This window comes from Euprymna scolopes, chromosome 21 (assembly GCF_053919585.1).
Source record: "Euprymna scolopes isolate OS-2025 chromosome 21, ASM5391958v1, whole genome shotgun sequence".
Taxonomy (NCBI): Eukaryota; Metazoa; Mollusca; class Cephalopoda; order Sepiida; family Sepiolidae; genus Euprymna; species Euprymna scolopes.
Window position 1 is genome coordinate 96,323,923 of NC_136502.1, and position 24,223 is coordinate 96,348,145.

Sequence of the window (24,223 nt, forward strand, 5' to 3'; positions counted from 1 at the left end):
TATGGATCGACTATAGGGTTTTTATTTATTAATCATCTAGTCGATTTATGCAAATGTTGTCTTATCCAATCCACATGGGTGGACAACAAACGGACATTATAAAGTCAGTCGATGAAGCAATTACCGATTTCTTTCTTGCTTGAACGACCCCCCCCCTCACCGAATTCCATCGTTTCACCCCTTCACACTGCGTTCTCGTAAAAAAAAAAAAATACTACAGTTATCTCCCTTAGATCAGTGATGACATGACAACAGACAGCACCCAAAAATCGATCTATTATTCACTCTATCTTAACAAGCACCAAAAAACAGTGCACATTTTTAAATATAGATTTATTCAATTAAATACACGCATTTAAATGATAGTGTACTTCGGTTAAATTAAAAAAAAATTCGATTCATATTTCAGTTACCTTTTAGTATTCAATTAAAGGGCAGGTTTCAGTTATCGTTCTTCCTTAGCCTCTTTGTTTATAATGATGACAACTATATATATATATATATATATATATATATATATATATATATATATATAGTTTAAAAAATCAACAACAAAAACTACGTAAATATATATAAACGATAAAAACTAAACAGCAAAGTCGTCTATGGCATCATAGCGTAAAGACGCTGGAGTCCACTCCAGCGACGCTGGACTGAAATACATAAGGTCCAGGGTTCGAGTCCTAATAACAGTCAAGCAAGCTACACTGACGAGTGGTAGGGCCCCGAAACATGTATGTACGTAGATTAGTACTGCTTTAAAAATAAATAAATAAAAAACATTATATATATATATATATTATATATATAATTTTCGAACTTTCCACTTCGGCGTTTTACGTGTACGATAAAACTTTCTAGTCTTTGTTTTGATTTATTTTTATTTTACTAAAATATTGTTGAAGTTGTTCAGCAATAAATGTCGAAATCAATTTAAGTGACTGAAACGGGATTTAACACACTATTTTTTTTTTTTTAAGATAATCCTCGGCAACTGCAGTAAACGCGATTTGGATTTTATGCAGGCGTGTTATTCAGTGTAGAGAAGTTACATGTCAGATTTTAGTAAGAAAAAAAAGTTGTTTTTTTCTTTTAATTTAATATTTTCCAATATTCGTAGCTTGCGAAAAAAAAAAAAAAAAAAATTTGGCGATCAGCCATCTTGAAGACTTAACCGTGATTTCAACCAATCGACGACTCATCTTTTCTTGCAAATGCTTACATTTTACATTTCAACCTCACGTAAACATTCAAAATGGTAGTCATTTATGAAGTCTTTGCCAAAAAGTGGAAACATTTTAACATTGTAAAAAAAAAGAAAGTTTTTCACTAAAACTTGAAATATTAGGCATTTGTGCATGTGCACTTGTGCAGTGTAGACAACAAAACGAAAAATGTCCAATGTCGTCAGTCGTACCAAATTGTAATGTTTTACCAGTATTGTGTTTCCTTTTCGATTTTTGAGCGATTATCGAGACGGAATATGGCCACTATTTTGTTTTTCGTTCTACTCGACAAGCTTTTACACTATTTTTTATTTATAAGAAAAAACACTTTAAAATAAGTTAAAATGCATACAAAAAAAACTGATCTAGGTAGGTAGAAGAGTAACTTAGGTTGCCTTTGGTAACATTTATTTGTTGTATATTTATTTCTTTTTACCTCTTTTTTGTGTTTTGTTGGCTATTCTGGCAAATCCCCATAGTACCGAAATTATTTGGAGTGAAACTGATTTCGGCATTATTTTTTAACAACTTTTTTATTTTAATTATCTTTTTTATTCTTAACCATCTTTTTAGTACTATTACAACACGTACACTATAAACGCCGAAATTAAAAATCGTCGGGAAGACACATCCTCGATGTTCATCTCCCATCCACAGCGGGAAGATGTGACACAAGGTTGGAAAAGTGGGGTTCGAAAAGTCCAGCGCCCTAGAAAAGCACTCTGGTCCGCAAAAGATGCACGGATGGCTTCGTCGACATTTCCAAGTAGGGGTGCCTCCTCGGGCGATTGGCAACCTTTCCAAAAGGGTGTAGAGGAGGAGGCAAAGCCTTGGAGAATGCACCTTCTAGAACTGCAAACGACTATACCTTACATAACGGAGAATAAAACAACCTTAGCAAATGCCCCAGACTGGTAATCAAGAGACATCCCCTCCTCCCTTTCTGGTAATAATAAAAAATAAAGTTCGTTTCATTTTTTTTTTTTTTTTTCTTCGAGTTTCCTATTCGATTTTTAGTTTCCTATTCGATTTTTAAGGTTTATAGGCGCGGACGATTTTTTTAGCTGTGATTTTGTCAGGGTATTCTGACATTGACGTTGGCCGTAACATTTATTGGGTGGGTTTAGTAGTTTTTTGATTTTTGAGCGATTATCGAAACTTCCCAAATGATGTATCATGTCAGCCATTTTCTCGTTCTAACTTAAATATTCGGCACTATTCGTATTCCGAATTAAATAAAAGTTTTAAAACATTTATCCAGATAGGTAGAAGAGTAACTTATCTTTCCTTTGGTATTTATTTATTATATATTTGTTTTGTATTTTTTTACTACGTTTTTTTGTTTTTTATTCTAAAAAAAATACCACAAAATATTATTTTATTATTTATTAGTGCTTGTTGTTAATAATAATAATAATAATAATAATAATAATAATAATAATAATAATAATAAAGTGATCGAGCAAAACTTTTTTTCCTTTTTTGCTAACTGTTTTTTAATGTAATTTTCTTTTCTTTTACTAAAAGATGGTTTCAGTAGAAATAATGATAATAATAATAATAATAATAATAATAATGAAGTATCTTAAGCGTAATCAAATGCAGTTTTATTTTAAATAGTTTGGGCGACTGAAATAGGATTTAACATGCAGCTTATACCGTGGCTACACTTATACACAGGCAAAACGTGTTCGTGTGAAACTTTCCTCCGAACGTTTCGACGAATACGAATTGGGTCAATTGCTTTTTCTTGAAGTTTTGTTGAGGCAGATATTTCTTGACTCATTTCCCAACTCGATCAGCTGATTTCAGAGGAAATAATAATATTCGCTTCATCATCCTCCTCCTCCTCCTCCTCCTCCTCCTCCTCCAGTCCATCGTTGCAATTGGTTGACTTGTTTTCTTTTCTTTTTTTTCTTTTTTTCTTTCCTTTTTTATCAACTAAAAAGTTTCGCGCAAGTTATTTAGGTAAAATTGCATTTATCTGAGATTACAAAGTTGACAGTGAGTTCGCAGACAGGGGACATAACTCGGAACGAATATTTTAGATTATTTGTTCATGGCTGCAATATTTGTTGTCTAGCGATAGACTTTTTTTAAAAAATTTACTAAAAACACAATAGCAGTTGTTTTACTCGAATTTGGATAATTTTTGGATATATCACTATTTTCGACACAATCAAATACGTAATATTGTTTTGGCTGACCTGAACGGAATCCCCCTCATATATTAGTGTCTAATCAATAATAATCCACTAAAAAAAATTGCAAAAAAAAAAACCAGAGGCCGTTCTTAACATGGGGAGGTTGGAGGTGTTTATTCCGAATGCTATTCTTAGAACACCATTCGGAATAAGTGTTCTTATATGGGGGCAGTCTCGTTCATGTCCGCCTTTTTTTTTTTAAACATTTAAAAAATCGTTTTGTCAAGCATTTTTATTTTTTGTTTTAACTTTCCAAATAGATTATTATTATTATTATTATTATTATTATTATTATTATCGATTATCACATTTCCGTAATTATTACTACTGGATACATAAATTTAGTTATTTAGAATTCGACTTGGCACTTCTGCAGTATACGGACGGCGGCCATCTTCTGGAGGGCGATAACTGCAATTGGTCAAATAACACGGCAAAATAAGTAACAAACAAGATTTTTTTCCTGAACACAAAATATTTGAAAACCAAAACATTGTATAAAAAAATGTGTCAATATATAATTGTAAAAACATTTCTTGAAAAGTCTGGGTAAGAAAATATGGCGGACGTTTAGGAAATTGACCCCCACCTCTAAATTCCACAGGTTACACTTTTCTTTTTTCATGTTAATCTCGTTGATTACAAACTTTCAGATAAAAAATGTTGAAAAAATATTTTTATGACTTTTATCGTCAGACATCAGTTTTCAATTATAACGTTCTACTAAATTGAACACGTACTTTGTGACCATCATTGAAAAAAAATATTTCGACTCTTGCGCAACCGGTGTTTATTCCCGTCTGAAAAGGGGAGGGGGTAAATTTTTAGTTTTTTCCAACTCGATAACGACTTTTATAGGTTTTCGAGTATGCTGTTGGATATCACAGTAATGTCCTATTTTTTGTTGAAAAAATTTTCGGAAAATATTCAATTCAAACGAAATTGAATACAGTTTTTAAAAAAAAACACGTTATTTAGGGTTATGAGTAAAAACATCTGACGATTCAATGAGTCTAACTTTACTGTAATTTAACACATTTTACAAAAAGATCCATTCTTGGAATGAGCATTTGGTAAATGTGTAGTTTAGCGGCGTAAATTATTTGACAAACAAAAAATTATAAAAACTATTTTTATATAAAACACATTATTACACCCAAGGGTGTAAACCGGAAAAAATTTTCATTTTTATTTTTTCATGATTTTTTTTATTGGACTAAATGTACGACATTCAAGGCCGCAGTAATTTGTCCTTTCTAAGGTTTGACAGATTATTGGCCTTTTTTACGCTCTTTTTATTACAAAAAATTTGACGGCCAAAAACATGGTTCCATCAAAGAGCGTAAAAAAAAGGGTAAATTTGGCCTTAAAAAGGCCAATCTGGCAAATCTTATAAAAGCCAAATTTTAAAAGCAATATGGCGACCTCGAATATCATACATTTGGTTTAATAAAAATGATGAGAAAATAATAAAAATAAATTTTTTTTCTGGTTTTATTTCAGCCGAATGTGTTTTATATAAAAATAAATAATTTTTATAATTTTTTGTCCATCAAATAATTTACACCGTTAAACTACACATTTGCTAGGCATTTTCTTATAGTTGGGATTCTTTCAAGCGAAACGACGCGGGTGAAATAGATTAGATGAGAGATAGAGAGAGGTTGCCAGACTATGTTTGAAGCCAAATTTTTCAGGAAAAAAGGCCAAATTCAAAAGCGAAGCCAAATTTTTTAGGTAAAAAGCCCCCCCCCCTTCCCCAAGCAAAATTGAAAAAGAAAAATTTACTATATATATATATTTACTATTTGGGTTTGTATTACTATACACATAGATTCGAAAAAGTTGTCAAAAAAACAAGTATGTAACAAATGTTATCAAAGGCAAGATAAGTTACTTTTCTACCTAACTGGATAATCTTTTAGTGTTTTTATTTAATTTAACATATTTATTCGGCTCGAAAAACATAGTGTTTACTTATGTATTTGAAAAATCTAAATGGCGGTGGACTTTGTGTTGAATACGTAAGTTTGGGAAAATGAGTTAAGATTAAAAAACTACAAAATACTGTTAGAAACCCACTCAATATATGTTACCGTAACATAGGCTGACATATATTTGCTGGGTTTCTAACAGTATTTTGTATAGTTTTTTTATTTTGAACTCATTTCCCCAAACTTACGTATTCAACACAAAGTCCGCCGCCATTTACATTTTTCAAATACATCGGTAAACACTGTTTTTCGAGCCGAAAAAACACTTTACATTAAATAAGAACACTAAAAAATTATCCAGTTAGGTAGAAAAGTAACTTACCTTGCCTTTCATTACATTTATTTGTTATATATTTGTTTTTGTTTTTTTTGTTTTTTTTTGACAACTTTTTCGAATCTATGTGTATAGTAATAAAAACCCGAAGTTTTTAACCCCTATATGTCTGCATTTTTTTTTTTTTTTTTTTTTTGTAATTAGTTTTGTAGTGTTTTCTTGGCAAAGATGTTAACTATGAAATTGAAACTGAAAAATATAGTTTGCCCCCCCCCTGCTCCAAGCATATTTCGCGGTTTTAATTTATTAGAGAACGGCTTTATTTTTAATATTTAGGTAACTAATCTCATTACAATACAGTCAACAGTTTAGATATTTTTAACATTATACAAGAAAATGTTAAAGAATATTTAGTACTATGTTAATATTAAATAATTTAAGGAAAAGTTGGGGTAAATTTATACAAATACCGTGACAGCGAATTAGTAGAAAAAAATGTACCCTAACCCTAACCCTAACCCAGTTTTCAGATTCGTGTTCAGCACACCGAAACGTAACAGAATACTATGTAAAAGATTTTACTAATTCGCTGTCACGGTGTTTGTATAATAATACCAAAGGTAAATTTGTAGATGAGAACTCTAAGGTACTCCCCCCCCCCCCAAAAAAAAAAATAACGAATAGATTTACTTTTTTAGATGATTACGTTTGAACATCTTAAAAAACTTTGGTAAAACCATTATTTTAGAATTTAGATTGAGATCAGTCTCGCATATAAATTTAACATACAGTGATCACCCATTTCTAACAGGATAGCATTTTAAGAGCATATAACCAGAATTTCTTCTATGAAAGGAGATAAATTGTTTGTTTACAAGATTATTACTTAAATTACATACATTTTCACATTTTTTTTCTTTAACATCCTCCAGTACGATTTAAAAAAATATAGACTTCTGTTTCACAGTTTGAATTTACTTATCTAAATATATTTAATGCCCCTCCAAAATGATATCAAAGAGGCTACAGTTTCAATTTCATAAAGAAGGACTTCACAACCTCACCGTTAAGAAAATAAAACAAATAGAGGAAACACGCAAACATGAGTTAACCTCTTCAATATAGCTGAAAAATGTGTTCAAAATACTGTTCATTAATCACCATCACAGATCGGATAGATTGGCAAACACCAAAAATTATGAGAGAATGAAAAAGTGAGTTGGGCTTTTTACATGAATAAGGTTTTACTCATTCAGTTTTTTTCATAAGATATGAAAAACATCAAATCAAGATAAAAACAAATATCGAATTGAAACGCAGCAATGCACGTAAACATAATATATGAGGAGAGAATGTCTGAATAGAGGTAAATATGGTAGAAAGGTAACAGAATATAACTTGTCCACAAAGTTCAGGTTTTTATGGAAAGCTGCGGAACTTGAAAGCTGTAGAATTGAATATATGTACAATAATTAATGGAACATTTTAAATGGAGTAAAATGAGATTGTATAAAAGACACATATGAATATGTATTATTTATTACATATATATTATTTATGATGTCCTCTGATGTCCTATATGAAAGACTTCAACATTGGCCTGAACTCCTGGGAAAGCAGTGCTTCCGACAGGCCAACCTGGTGCCGCTTGGTACACGAGGGCTCTCTGCTCGCGGAGGCAAGACGAACTGAATCTGCAAAAGAGAAGCGCGCTGCGCAAAAAGCCCGAGATGCTGAAGTGGCCGTCTTCAGCCACTGGTGTCCAACATGTGGCAGGGGCTTTCACGCTCGGATTGGACTGATCAGCCACCTGCGGACACACAACTAGTTGTCTATGGTCATAATCGACTCCGATTGATGAACGCAAAATAATTATTTATGACAGTGCAAAAGACAGTATTTAAATTTGGTTAATGGTAGCAAAGAGAAACATGTCTATAATATGGCGAAAAAATAAAAGGTAATAAGTTGAAAGTTCATGGCAAATACTTAATTTCATCATTGTTTGTGGTGCTACTTTCTTTACTATAAAGATTGTCACTGTTGTGTAGCTTTATCATTTTAGTTGTGCATATAAAATCTTTGCAACAAACGCTGTGATATAAAAGGTAAGAACGAACTCTTACAATAACATCCAGCAATTTACTTTGAATTCTATTACAGGGCTTTGTTCTGATAGCAGTATTTAAAGAAAACATTCTTTCAACAGTTGCATTACTTGCAGGTGTTATTAGTGATGTTAAAGCATATCCTGCAAGTTCCTTAAAATTATCATGTTTGGCCACACCTTGCCAGAATTTAAGAAAATCTGAAGGAATGTCCTTCTCTGCAAAATATGGTTCTTCACACCATTTTACCGAACAAAATTTTCTGTATTGTGTCTCAATTATGCAGTTATTTTCTATATGTGGAAATGGAAGCCAGCCTTGGTTCTCCCCAGAATGTGCTGCTGTCATCGCGCACAGAAATCACTTTTTCCATAGCTACCAACGTAATAGATGTACTGAGACTAAAACTGCTATTTATCTACTCTATTTCTCTATGATATTCTTAGAGAATTATTATTTTAGTCTCCACAATACCAAATTTACTCAGGGAGTTGGAGGTATCAACTTAAAATATCTCTAAAATATTAATTTAATTTTAGTTATAACTCTAAAACTAGACTTTGTTTCCAAGAACAATCTCTGTGTCATTATTAAGAAAAATGTGTCTATTAATCTAAGATAGTTAGAAAATCTATAATTATTGATTTTTAATGAAACTTTTGGGACTTACTCAGGAAAAAAGCATTATTATTTTTAAATACTTCTTTTTGAATACAACTTTAAATAGCTATGTTGTAAGTATTAGAGTCTCTGAAAATACTTAACAAACACAAATAGTTCACAAGTACATAAATACACATTTATTACGAATTAACAAATGTAAAGAATAAAATAACATCACAATATAGAATAATAAATCAGTACTCACTTTCGAAGTGGCTAGAATTCTACTCTGTCTCAAGGGGGCATAGTCCCCACGAGGGGTAAAAATGTACCTTCCCTTCTAAAGGCCAGGACTCTGTGTCCCTCAAGGGAAGTAACTCTCCAGTGTATATCTTAACCGGTTTTTTTGCCCATATTCCCCTACAGTACTCCCCCCTCCTCAAAAAAAAAAATATGGAGCACTTTAATTTTACTATTAATTTGGACTACTTTGACTACGGAATTCTTGTCAAGAATATTTTTAAAGGAAAGAATAAATTTTAAATTGATAAATTATCCCTATATTATTAATCTCCATATATAATATTTTGATTGCAGGAATTCCCCTCTGGACCAAAGTACTGTAGGTTTGCAACAGCAGATGCCACATACAAATTTATGTTTAGACTATTAGCGTGGCTACCGAGAAAGAAGGCCGATGCATATGACAGTGTAACGTCACTTCCTAATTAAGTTGTAGGTATAGACAGCTTCCGGTATTCAACCACGTGGTCATGCTAACAGGCATAAAAAATATGGCTACCAATATGTGTTACCGATTATCCATGTATGTTCTAAAGAAAAAGAACAATTCTCCATTCAGAAAATAATTATTATAATTGCACATTTGGGATAATTTTAATCAAAATATCGTAAGTGAATTCGTGTTTGAACTTTTATTTTTATTGGAGAAAGTCGAATATTTAATTTTATTTATTTTATTTTTTTTTTTACTGCAAAACAAACAACAATTTTTATATAATTTAATAATATCCGTTCTTTTAATAATAAATAAAACTTTTCACTGAGTATTTTCAAATATTTCAAAGTAAGCATTTTTCACGGCAGTGTTTTTTATGATTGCTGAATTATCAATATTTTAGCACGGGCGTAATTCATTTCTTTGAAATATATTTAAAACTTTAATTTTTTGTTTTTTATTACATTTTAACTGTAAATAATTTACATAACGAGTTTGTCTTACTGTACATATAGATTCGAAAAAGTTATCAAAAAAACAAATATATAACAAATAAATGTTATCAAAGGCAAGATAAGTTACAAACATGCCAACATTTTTCTTTTTTGAATATTTCATTTTATTTATTTATTTATTTTTTTACTGCAAAACAAACAACAATTTTTATATAATTTAATAATATCCGTTCTTTTAATAATAAATAAAACTTTTCACTGAGTATTTTCAAATATTTTAAAGTAAGCATTTTTCACGGCAGTTTTTTTTTTTTTTTACAATTGGTGAATTATCAATATTTTAGCACGGGGCGTAATTCATTTCTTTGAAATATATTTAAAACTTCAATGTTTTGTTTTTTTTATTACATTTTAACTGTAAATAATTTACATAACGAGTTTACTGCAAAACAAACATTTTTTGGGTTTGTATTACTGTACACAGATTCGAAAAAGTTGTCAAAAAACAAATATATAAGAAGTAAATGTTATCAAAAGCAAGATAAGTTACTTTTCTACCAAACCGGATATATTTTTCGTGTTTTTATTCAATGTAACATGTTTTTTTCAGCTCGAAAAACATACATTGTTTACCAATGTATTGGAAAATTCCAAATGGCGCCCGACTTTCTCTTTAACACGGTAAGTTCGGGAAAAGGTGTTATAAATAATAAACTAGACAAAATCCTATTAAAAAAATACACCAAATATGTCAACCTATGTCAGGGTAATATATATTGAGCAAGTTTCTAACAGTATTTTGTCTAGTTTTATATTTATAGCACCTTTACCCAAACTTACCGTGTTAAAGAGAGAGTCGGGCGCCATTTTGAATTTTCCAATACATTGGTGAACACAGTGTGTTTTTCGAGCTGAATAAACATTTTACATTGAATAAAAACACTGAAAACATATCCAGTTAGGTAGAAAAGTAACTTATCTTGCCTTTGATAACATTTATTTGTTATATATTTGTTTTTTGACAACTTTTTCGAATCTAGTGTCTACATTTTAGACACATTTAGTCGTTATAATAAAATCCTACATTTCATCCTAAGAATAACGCCATCACAATCGCAACCATCTTTAGAGGGAGTAGTTCCTATTTTTCCCTCTAAATATGAAGTCCTGCTACCGCCCCTAGTATACATAAGGAGGAAATATACACATTATACATATATTGTGCTTGCACCCTTTGTAACTGGATCATAAACTCATAGACATAGCATAATCTTTCTCTTTTCCGATTCAAAAACAATGTCTCCCCAGTTTAATTCCGCTCATTCTGATTGGTGTAGCTCTGACCATTCCTATATTTCGGATTAATGGTATTTGTATACTAAACGAACGCTAATGTACCATTCAAATATGGCATCACAATATCTACTTTTGCCCTCTGATTAAATTGCTGCATTCATTTTCTTACATCTTACGGTGTCAACAATATCTACACCAGTTTATATTTCCTCTCTCTTGATCGCTTTTTACATTTCTTTTGATGCTAAAGGAAAAAACAAACATAACACGACGATGCCAGAAAAAAAAAAAAACAACTAAAAAACATTTTACGGAGTGAACACTACCTACAACAGTTTTTATTTCCGCTCTCTTTCTCTCGCTTGTTTTTTAGATTTCATTTTCTGCCGAAATAACAAAAAATAAATCATTCTACGGTGTCAACATTATCTACACCAGTTTTTATTCCTTTCTCTCTCTCTCTCTCTCTACCTCTCTCTCACTTTTTACATTTCTTTTTATGCCAAAATAAAACACATTTTACGGTGTCAACATTATCTACAGCAGTTTTTATTTCTGTCTCTCTCTCTTTCACTTGCTTCGTACTTTGTTTATGCAAAAATAAGAAATCTGACGGCATCAACATTATCTACAACTTTTATCTCCTCTCTCTCTCTCGCTCATTTTATACATTTCTTATTCTGAAAAAAGAAAAAAAATGCCAAACATTTTAATTTTACAGCATCAACACTACAACAGTTTTTATTTCCTCTCTCTGTATATATTCTTCACAACGCTCCTCTCTCTCTCTCAAACTATTTTCTGTATTGATTAACTTGCAGATATTTTTCTATAATAAAAAGAAAGTTTGCCATACTAATTCCTTAAAAAAAATGAATTGTTTTTATTTTTGTGGTGGTGAGGTTTCCATTTACACAAACTGAGCCACAGCAATGTGTTCCCGGGTATAGCTAGTTAAAAATATGCATATTACTGCTATGTGTGTTCTAAGTTGTGAGTCGGAGTTACCAATATTGTAGGTATTAGGGTCTCTGAAAATGCTTAAACATAAGCACAAAAAAACCCCAAATAGTTCACAAGTACATAAATACACATTTATTACGAATTGAAAAATGTAAAGAATAAAGTAACATCACAACATAGAACAACAATAAATCAGTACTCACTTTCGAAGTGGCTAGAGTCCCTTTCCCTGAGGGACACAGAGAGTCCTGGGTTTTAGAAGGGAAGGTACGTTTTTACCCCTCGTGGGAACTATGCCCAAATTGTTTTAGAGGCTCATTCCATGGAAAGTAAGGCTTGCTGTATTGTGACATTAGAGATGAAATTCTTGGATTGTTACAAGGTGGATTGCTGTGATGACATGTGTGAAAGCCTGTTTTCCTCTATTAAAAGTGAAAATCGAATGTTTAAAGACACTCACTGGTCTGAAAAGGGTTGATACAAGGTGGAACGATAAAAGTATCGCCCTAAAGAAAACAACACTACAGCTTTATTTTAAAACTTATTGAAAAAATCAAATCAGATAACTCGATTATGTAGTAGAGCTGATATCTATTCAATATAGCCGCCTTCAGCCTAAATCACTGCTTCAATACAGGTTGGAACTGGGAGGATGGCAGCAATCAGGCTGATTTTGGTGTTGTGGGAGGTCATGTTGGTGATGTTCTTGATGTATGACAAAACAAAATAGTTCAGCGAGTTTAGGTCGGGGGAAGAGGGGGCCAGGAAGAGAAGGGTACAAGATCATAGCACTCTATTTGAAGCCAAGCCGGAGTCTCTTTGGACTTGTGGGTTAGCGCCAAGTCCTTCTGCCACACCCAGGGTCTGCCAGCGGCCACCTGATTGCACCAGAGTATCACCACACTCCTCAGCACATCCAGGTACACTTTAGTGTTGACTTTCAAGCTGACTTCAAAGATGTGAGGTGGCATGATGTGGCCCTTACGTGAAACCACACCAAAGACCATAAATGTAGCTGGAAACTTTGTTGAGCTGTTCTCTCAAGCATTGAACCATCCGGATTTGCATTTTGAGGGTGCTGGCAATGGTCCTGTTGTCATAACTTGGATCAGTAGAGAGCATGAGCTGGACAGCAGCACATCTCCAATCACGCTCATTAAACATTGTGTCGTTTTCAGACTCAGATTGCTCTTGGAATTTGTACACAACTGGCCAATTAGATGATCTGCAACAAATAAAGAAAACTGGTTTTCATCAAATGGAAATGGAATCATGTTGTCTTTTCTAGGGTGACAATTTTATTGTTCCACCCTGTATACTATAAAACAAAACAGCTAAACCAATCGTGTTTAAATCTTCATTCTATAAGAAATAATAAATTTTCTGAAGCATGCAAATCACCTAAACAACTTATAACAAAAGCGTATATCCTAATAATAATCCCTTCACAAAAAAATACTATTAAATCTGTGCTCGACATTAAATGACTTGCAGAATTTGAAATGCTGTTAAATAAAACACTCACTCAAAGACAATCTGATACCCCACAGTTCTGCTCGTAAATGATGCTGACCAGTGATGAGGAGCGGTATAATTGCAAATAATGAAAACTTCAAGAAATTGACAGTGAAGCACACAGCTTAATTTGACTCAACATAAGAATATTCAACTAATTTGGACACCAGTAAGATTAACAGATTAATAGCTCTTTTTTGATTTTGTGTATGAGTATGCACAGCCGTTCTTGGTAGAGCGATCTATTAAAAAATGAAACTCGTGTCTGTTAACTAGTGTGTTGATGGCTATGATTTAAACAACGTAACATCCTGCACAGAGATTCATATATACAACACTACAACTTTATTGAAAAAAATAAATTCAGGTAACTTGATTATGTAGTAGAGCTGACATCTTTAAAGTTGATTTTTTTTTTTTCTTTTAAGATAATTGTTATATTTATCAACTTGCATGAAAAGAGCTATGTAAAAGATGCTTAAAACCGTTTGAATTATGCAAATACCATCAGTAGTTCAAAAGTTATGAGAATTTTAAGTGCCAAAATGTAGGCTTTTCCATGGATATTTTTCTTTAGAAAAAGTGAGCTAAATTACGGACCTCAACATTTCAAGAAATTCAGTAATTTCGCCACCATTTATTTATTTTTCAAATTGTTCTCATGAAACTTGGCAGTCTTATGTAAAATTGTGTGCGCTTTCTGATTGTGCAGTCAAATCTGATATATCTCCTTTCCATAAGCCATGAATTATAAATTCAGATGTACAAATTTCAATTTTTTTAAACTGCCACATGGTATCATACATGGGTGTTTATTTATGAACAAAACTAAGTATTATACTGGTATTTTAATATAGCTTTATTGAGAATAGGCATTTTCCTGCCTCCTCACTAAAAGAGAGCTTAATCTGGGGTGTAGTCATTGAATCCTTAAAGAGCATTCATGGCCGGTATTTACTACTCCCCTCAAAGAAAAAAGATTGAGTAGATATGAATTAATCTCAGAAATAAATCAAAGAAAATTTTTCATATAGATTTTGGATTTCTGTAAAAGATGGAAATTCCAATAGTCGACCAGAACATTTTGATACCAGTCCAATTTTCAATTTTGTAAATCCTCTCTATCTGGCCCCAAATATACCCCTATTTTTTGAGATGCAACCATAAAGTGTACTCTACATGAATCCTTGATGTAGCTTTCACAGTACCAGGATACCAGGAATCCTGATAAGCAACAACTATATATTCACCAGTTGATGGTAATATTTGTCATTTCTATTTTGTTGTTTTACTAAAAATTCAACTCTGTAAACAAAGAAATAAAATTTTTTTACCTTGTTTCCACCTTAACATCTAAAATGATCACTCTGAAAACAGAAGCATGAACTTGAACCTTTCATAAATAAAATATATCTGCCATTTTGCTACTTCATCTGTCTGAGAACCAATTACATTCATTTAAAATAATCATTAAATATTTCTTTAACCTAATACTAAGTAACCCATTTTTCCTTCTAATTTGGACTTGTGGGCTGGCACCGAGTTTTGCTGCCACACTCGGGTCTGCCAGCAGCCACCTGATTGCACCAGGGGATCACCACACTCAACACATCCAGGTACACTTTGGGGTTGACTTTCAAGCTGATTTTGACAATGTGAGGTAGCATGATGTGGTCTTCACTTGAAACCACACTAAAGACCATAACTGTTAGTTTTCTGATGCATTGCCTCAAGTGTGAGCTGTCCAGATTTGCCTTTTGAGGGTGTTGGCAATGGTCCTGTTGTCATAACTTGGATTAATAGAGAGCATGAGTTGAACAGCGATGCATCTCCAATCTTGCTCGTTGAACGTAGTGTCACTTTCAGACATGATAGAAGGCTCTTGGGATTTATATACAACTGGCCAACTAGTTGATGGTCTGTAACCAGAAAAGAAAACTAGTTTTCATCCATCAGAAATGGAATCATGTCGTCTTTTCTAGAACTACAATTTTATGATTTCACCCTGTATATATATTTTTTCATACTTTTAACATTGCATTGTGTTTTTACTTGCATCATTATGATCTGATGGAAGTTCTATATTGTATGATATTTCGGGAAAATTTACCTTCTTCAGATATTTGTTTGACTTTAGTTCAAACGTGCATGTGAGAGTTGTTGTAAACGTTGACACATTGGTTGTCGTTGAATCACCGAAGATAACCAATGTTGAGCCTGGCCAGTACCAGATGAGTGATCATTCGGGAATATCTGGTGCTGTATGTAGGAGAATGTAGACATCTCCTTGTAAGAACTGCAGAAACATAATGTTGTCATCTCTCCTAACTAGGATATACATTTAACTGGGGACTGCTTGTGAATTTGATATTCCCTAGATGTATCCTCTTTCAGGTGAAGACGGTTCAAACTCACTTAGGAATAATACTGCTGACCTTTTTTTTTTTTTTCATATTGTATATTAGTTTATTTATTTATATTGTATATTATTGTATTCATTTATAGGATAGTTGACTGATGGTTTGGTAATATTTTTTATTCAGTAATTTTGTTACTATTTCAAATTTCTCGTAATTACATTTAGAAGTATCTAATATTTCTTGATGCTATTTTTTTTTTTTTTTTTTTTTGGTACTTGTTTAGTTTGGAATGAAAATATTGAAAAAAAATTATATTGTATGTACCCGTTATGGAATGAAGTACTCACAAAAAAAATCAAAGGAAAATCAAATTTTTATGAGATCGATCGTATCCTTCCATCTTGCTTATTTTGTGGACGGGTATGGGATGCCTTTAAACAAAAAAGAGATTAACAAAGGAAGCAGTGTAAAAAAAAGGTTAAAAAGGACAGAAACTTTGTAAAAGAAGCGAAAAAAAAAACAAAACAATATTTAAGTATTTTTTTCTACCCCTATTTCCAAATCTCATAAATTTTTGACAAACTTTAAGCGTTGATAGTGTTATCTCCCATAATGACCCTACCCTCCTTGTTTCCGTAATAGGCAAGATGCTGAGATACAATCAATCTCATTAAAATTTCTTCCGAAAAAAAAAACTATTTGATCAAATTAAGTGAAATGTTTTTTATGAGAACTTAATTCCATAACAGGTACGTACCATATAATTTTTTTTTTTTTTCAATATTTTCATTTTTTAATGTCTATTTAGTCATTTACTTTAGTATTTAGTCGTTTTATCTATTTACTTTAGTATTTAGTCGTTTTATCTATTTACTTTAGTATTTAGTCATTTTATCTATTTACTTTAGTATTTAGTCGTTTTATCTATTTACTTTAGTATTTAGTCATTTTATCTATTTACTTTAGTATTTAGTCATTTTATCTATTTACTTTAGTATTTAGTCATTTTATCTATTTATTTTAGTATTTAGTCATTTTATCTATTTACTTTAGTATTTAGTCATTTTATCTATTTACTTTAGTATTTAGTCATTTTATCTATTTATTTTAGTATTTAGTCGTTTTATCTATTTACTTTAGTATTTAGTCATTTTATCTATTTACTTTAGTATTTAGTCATTTTATCTATTTACTTTAGTATTTAGTCGTTTTATCTATTTACTTTAGTATTTAGTCGTTTTATCTATTTACTTTAGTATTTAGTCGTTTTATCTATTTACTTTAGTATTTAGTCGTTTTATCTATTTACTTTAGTATTTAGTCGTTTTATCTATTTACTTTAGTATTTAGTCGTTTTATCTATTTACTTTAGTATTTAGTCGTTTTATCTATTTACTTTAGTATTTAGTCATTTTATCTATTTACTTTAGTATTTAGTCGTTTTATCTATTTACTTTAGTATTTAGTCGTTTTATCTATTTACCGCCTTTTATTTGCTTATGTCTTTCTTTAAATGTTTTTGTTTTCTCTTCCAGATAAACATGTTCGGAAACCAAAGGCTTTGGTTGGATTGGTTCTCTCTGCACAATAAATGTCAGGCAATTTTTCCAACATCATTCGCTTTAAAAAAACAACAGTTCAGAAACGGACAAATCTTGTAGAGCATAATCAGCAGGTTGCAAAGTATCACAACGCATGAAGAAAATGTCCATTTGAAAACAAAAAAAAAAACTTTGTAAGTTTTGGAAACCCGTTCTTGTCAACATGTGCCTATGATGCAAACGACATGCCTTACAAAGGATATCTTACAAATTTGTTGCATAATTGTATATGATATGAATAACATTTTAACAACAATTACAAGAAAAGGAAATGTGATATATTATTAAAACATACTCTGACCATGTTCAAAACTTCTGATCAGTTATTGTTCCAGTTGTCAGCCATAAAATATATGTAGATATATATATATAAGTTCTATTTTTACAAATATATATGTATTTATAATAAATGCATACTTATAAAGAAAATATATTGAGCCTTTAATGCTGTGATTAAGAAATCATTTTGTACAAAAATAATAAGATATCTGTCCTAATTGCCACTTGCAGTTAGCATTCAAACCCACTTATCTATATATATATATAGAGAGAGAGAGTGCGATAAAGAGTTGTTTATGGATTTAAATGTGTTATATATATATAGATATATGTAATATACATTAAATCTATATAACTTACATTTAGCAGCAGGCACATATTTATCTAATATATATATATATATATATATATAGAAAATAGTTGTTTATGGATTTAAATGCATGCTAGATATATCAAATGTATATTATATATACATCAAATCTATATAGCTCAGATCAATTCATATAGAAATCTGTTTATAATGTCAAGTAGAAGCTTGATACTTAGTATTATTAAATAGAGCTTATAAATCTATTTATTTTAAGATTTTTATTATATTATGAACTTGGAATAGTTTATACCCAAAATAACTGAATGAATTTACATATGTTTCTAGAGAATCTACGCAGTCAACAATGGTTATCCAGGCCGGTTTCTCTAACAAACAGCCTTCTTTTATTGGAATCCTTAATCTAAGACACAAGCAATCCAGAAAAAATAATCCAGAAAAAACATAGTGGAACTCTACACAAAGAAAAAGCAAACGTTCAAACCTTAAGATTAAAACTGTGTTTAGTAATCATATTCAAATAAGATTGTTACGGTTTTGAAGAATATTTAAAGCATAATAAATCCAGAATGTTTTTTTATTACTAATCTGAAGAGAAGATAAACGAATGCACACAACCGAAAAAAGACAATATCCTGGCTGTATACAGATGTATATATACATATAATTATTACTATAATTATTATCTTAATACCTACAGACACTAGTGTTTCATCTTTTCGGGAATCATCAGTGCAGGAAGTTACAATTACAGCCGGTCAGGAGATTCAAACCCAGCCACGAAGCCATCTCTGACTCCACATTAGCGAGGAACAAACCTCACGGCCAACGTTAACCGCGAGAAATACAGTTGAAATTAGCGTTTATATAATAATCTAAATTATATAGCTTTAATGTATATTATATATACACAGCATAAATGTCAAGATGGATGAGTGATCTTATGATTATAATATCATGATCTGCGCATGTAAGCTTAAGTGATTGACTTTAGTTTCAACTTTGAGCATGCAACAATAAGAACCGCATTCTTAAAGAGGCTAGCATAATCATTATTATAATTATTATTTTAATACCTACAGACACTAGTATTCATACATACATGCACATATATATATATATAATCAATTATATTTATATATTGAACAAGGACTGAAGAAAACTAATGTCGAAAATTATTTAATTGCACTTTTTAACATAATTTCCGTTTGATATCTGTTGACCTTCTGGATAAAACAAATCCAGGAATATATTTTTATCTTGTCTTTCAATTTTACTGAACTCACTTCTAACTTACACACACACACATAACGATGAAAAAGCCAACGTGCGACATCTGTGGCAAGGTTTTCTCGAGACGTGACAACATGGAGCGGCATAGGACGCGTCACCTACGGCGAGAGGTGTACAGGTGCGATATATGTGGCAATGATTTCAGCCAAAAGTCTTACCTGAAGCTACACCGCCGATTGCACACGGGTGAGCGCCCATTTGGATGTAACGTATGTGGCCGTGCCTTCTCTCGAAATGACCATTTGGTCATTCACATCCGCGGACACCAGGGTATTAAGATGTTTCACTGTGATGTATGTAACAAGTCCTTTGCTCGTCGCTCGTATCTGACCGTACACCAGCGTATCCATAGCAACATTCGACCGTACGAGTGTCACATCTGCGGCTGTGCCTTCTATCGTGGTGACCACCTGGTTCGCCATCGAGTAAAACAGCATGGCGAAGTGAAGGTATCCACACCGAGGGTTAATAATAATAATAATAATAATATTACCTACGTTAGTAACAATACTACGCTGACTACGCTGACCCCTGTGAGTAGTGGTATGACTGGTAATATTATTAATCACCCACCTGGCACTTTGTATACGACACACCAACAACCGACATCGTTGCAGCAAGTGCAGACCGATCAAGGACAGATTCAAGTGGTTACTGTCCAGACAACCTCGGAAATTGAAGAAGCAGAGATCCAGCAAGCATTTAAATGTTCCGACGGTACTTGTAGTATTGTCCAGAATCCTAATCTCGTTGCCGTGATGACCAACGGTAATAAAACATATGAGATGATTGTTAATCCGAATCTCGCACAGCCTGTTACCGCAACGTATTCCGAAGATGGACAAATTCAGAAATGTATCTATCAAGCAACAGCTGATGGGACCAACAAGTTTGTGACTACCATCCCGGCAGCAGGAGGAGGGACAACGCTTCCAATAATGAACAAGCCCGTGACAAAAATTGCAAACCCCATGGCCTTCAAATGTGAGTTTTGCCCAAAGGGTTTCTCAAGAAAAGACAACCTCGAACGGCATAAGTTAACCCACGTGAACGAGAAACAGTTCACCTGTGACGTTTGCCAGAAGAGCTTCTCTCGACGGTCGTACTTGAGCGTCCACCGTCGAATCCATACAGGGGAAAAGCCTTTTGTTTGTGACCGGTGTGGCTTTGCTTTCTCCCGCAAGGACCATCTCCTTAAGCACAAGAGGGCCAACGAAGGTCAGCTGAAACTGAGCTGTGTCCCTCCCAAACACTCGTCCGTCATCTTCAAGGAAGATGAAAATACAGAAGTCGGAGAAACTGTAGCTGTTGTTGTTACAACTGACACCAATGTCATACCTGACGGAGCAGTGGTCGTTGCTCAAGCTGACACAGAGGAGGATATGAAAACGGTAACTATGTACCAAACCCAGATAGCTGATGGTACCCAGATCGATGGGACCATAACAACTGCGGGCGCAGCTCAGATGTACCCTATTATGTCTACTTTCCCAACCACAATTGAAATTTCGCCGTCTACAGCTCAGATTTTTCCAACCATCCAAATGTACCCGGCTGCTGCCCATATGAATATGCCACTGCACGCAAACGTATCTCATGAGATTATCATCCCGAATTCTCAAATTGCGCAAAAGTGACCTTCGACCCTTGATACATATAAAAAAAAAATTGTTATTAAGACTATTAATAAATTGGTTTGTGGATTTTTTTCTTGTTTTTCTATCACTGTTGCATGATTAACTATAAAGTAATTTTGTGAAATATAAAACCTTATTGAAAACTGAATATGAAATACTTTATAAAGTTTTTTTTTGTTTTAATTTTATTTTCTTATATTAAGCTTTATCATTGTAATTTGTTTTTGTACAATTTTTTTTAACCTGAATTGTTAAGCTTTTGTTTTGCACTTTTTACATTTTGATTCAGTTTCTTTTTGATGATACTGACCGGATAGGAATAATGTTAAAATGGAAACATCTTTCCTTGCTGACTTAAACAGAAGCATCATCTTGAACCTTTCATAAATAAAATAAATCTGCCAGTTTGCTACTTCATCTGAGAACCAATTACATTCATTTAAAATAATCATTAAATATTTCTTTCTTGACCTAATACTAAGTAACACATTTTTCCTTCTAATTTTTTAAGCCCATTTCTTAGTTTGAGTACTGGTATAATTGTTTACTGGATATTTCAATTCAGTAATCATATCTGGTTTTATTTTGAACCCTCCAACTTGCGATGCAGGTTTGGGTTGCTGTTGTGAGTTTTCCTCTTAGTAGCTGGAAGCTTGCTTGGGATGAATTGATGAATAAGAAAGGCATAATATTTACTAGCATGCCGTTCGGCATTGCTCGGTTATAAAATACGCTTAAATATGATGTTTTATGCAGATTTCATATTTATTATTATAGAATCAATTCTTTATTGATTATTATATTGTACCCAATATATATCCTAATGAACCGCCCCCTTAAGTAAACACTTCATCAAATCTCCACACTAACGTACTGTACTTGCAATAACCCTTATCCCTGAGTGGCTTCCGGGCCTTGATAAGTGGTGACCACCGTGTAAAAAAAAAAAGAAAAAAAGTGATTTCAAAAGTTTAAAAGAAATATGACTTGAGTGCCATTAACTAAAATCGAAACCAAAACATCTAGCTATCAGATACAGTTCTTTATGGTAAAATCGTGCAGGTGTCTCATCTAGATTTAAATGTGATATATATATAATTTACCAAATATATTTATTTTATTAAATACCTACAGACATTAGTGTTTCATCCTTTCAGGAATCATCAGTGCAGGGAGTCACGATTAACACCGGTCGATAGATTCGAACCCGGCAAAAGAAGCCATCTCTGGCTCCATTAGCAAGGACCTAATCCATTCAGCCACTGTTAACCGCGAGAAATACTGTTGAAATTTAAACATTTATTTTTAAATGTTTTTCAACGTCTGTCAACGTCTAATCATTATATGATGATCTGTGCATACGAGTTAAATTGACTGACTTTATTTCAACTGAAAGTGCTTAACGATAAGAAGCGACTTTCTTAAAGGGATTGATATAATTATTTATTATAATAATTATTAAATACATACAGACACTAGTGTTTCATCCTTTTGGGAATCATCAGTGCATATATATATATATATAATCTATTATTATATAAAAGGAACCGTGTCTGTGAGTTTGTTCCCTATGAACTGAAAAAGAGCTGAGTCGATTTTTATGAAATTTCACACAAAGGTACCTTATGTTCCTAGCAGTGTTCTTAGATAGATTTTGTGTTGGAAAGTATCGATAATCGAAATAATCTGATGAAAGAAGGAACAGGCGATTTTTACTAAAGTTAACATCTTACACAGACTAACATCACATGTACATTTGAGAAGTTTTATTACCACACAAGTAGAAAGGCCCAACATATAAAATCAACAGTAGGTTCTTTGATATGACAAGGGCATATTCAAAATGAATGTTTCTGTTTACAGCACAATTGAAGCATGATACCCGACTTTTTTATTTTAAATATGTATTGATCGCCCCCCCCCCTTTATTCTATTTATATATATATATATATATATATATATATATATTGATCACCCTTATATATAAAAATATTTTTATAAAATGAACAGTAGGTTCTCTGTGGTGCAATATAGGCTACAATATATTGTGAACTTAGTCACTACGAGTGGCATATGAAACGTCTTGCAGGTGCATCGTGATAGGCACCCAATTAAAACAGGCAATCAATCAATTTGATTGAAAAATGGTCGATTTCATTGATTCTGATGACAATAAAAATATGGGAGTGTTAAACATTCATTGGTCATTATTCAATCCCGGGTAACGTCATGTCACTCTGCTCGTATATATATATATAAAGGGCAAATGAACTCTTTTTCTGGGTCAACGGCCAACTAGCACCGTGTATATTTGTGTGTGTATATGTGTATTGGGGTGGAGAGGGCTCCCGTAAGCCGTGGTGAAGGCAACCTTTCTAGGAGAAGCAAATCTCTGATTTAAAAAACCATAAAGCGGAAGACCATTACCCGCATTAAGCTGGTCTGCAGTTTAATTTGTTGCTGGCTATTTTGCTCTTGCTTGTTGCTGGATCTCAACATTTTGAACCGAGAGAGAGACTTAGCTGTCGTACAAAGCTAAGACTCTGTAACATCATATTTGTATAGATACTCCCTCAGGCATTTGGGCTCATGGATTTTAAATGTCTGAGGGAGTGGCACTCGTCTGGCAAGACGTTGCAATCATCATCATATATATATGTACAGGACAGTTGCATTTGCACACATACACTCATCTATATATATATATATATATATATATATATATATATATAAATAGTTTTGCAACAAATGAGAAAAATTAAATGTTTTTTTTTATATAGTTTTAAAGGTTAAAATACTTCCAAGACTATATATATATATATATATATATATATATATATATATATATATATATACAAGATTCAAGCAAGCAAGAACACCCGGATGGTTCAGAGAATTTTATAATTATTAGGATTAAATTCCATAAGATCACCAGCCAATATGTTTTATAAATGCATTGATTATAATTGCCTTATCTCAACAGTTATGGATGCACAGGCCCTCATTGCCACTTTTACGTTTCATAAAATAATTATACGTTAATATTTTTTTTGTTACGTCTTTTAAAATGATACGTTCCATGTTACTTGTTTGATGCTGAACCATTAAATGACGTTGATTTTATATAACTTTATATTTTGCTGTTCAAATTTTCTTTCATTAATGTGTTTTGTATTTTTCAGGTTTTGTCCAAAATTCCCCTCATTTTAAAAAACAAAAATGAATAAAAAAAAAAAAATCTGTATACCTGTGACAAAGTGAAGATATCATATTCCAAAAATCATGTAAATTGATCAGTTTTATTTTTATAAAGGAAATTATTTTTAAGCGATTAATGGGAATTTGTAG

General features: G+C 32.3%; 1 protein-coding gene across 1 annotated transcript in view; it reads left to right on the forward strand.

Moving 5' to 3' along the window:
• LOC145242613 (uncharacterized) overlaps nt 1-24,008 on the forward strand; it is a 28,631-nt gene extending 4,623 nt beyond the window's left edge. The window contains exon 2 of the mRNA XM_080105726.1: nt 17,273-24,008. Within this exon, the coding sequence (XP_079961852.1) occupies nt 19,259-20,875 (1,617 nt within the window). The 5' untranslated portion in view covers nt 17,273-19,258 and the 3' untranslated portion in view covers nt 20,876-24,008. The remainder of the gene's footprint in view (nt 1-17,272) is intronic.
• Nucleotides 24,009-24,223: the final 215 nt, after the last annotated feature.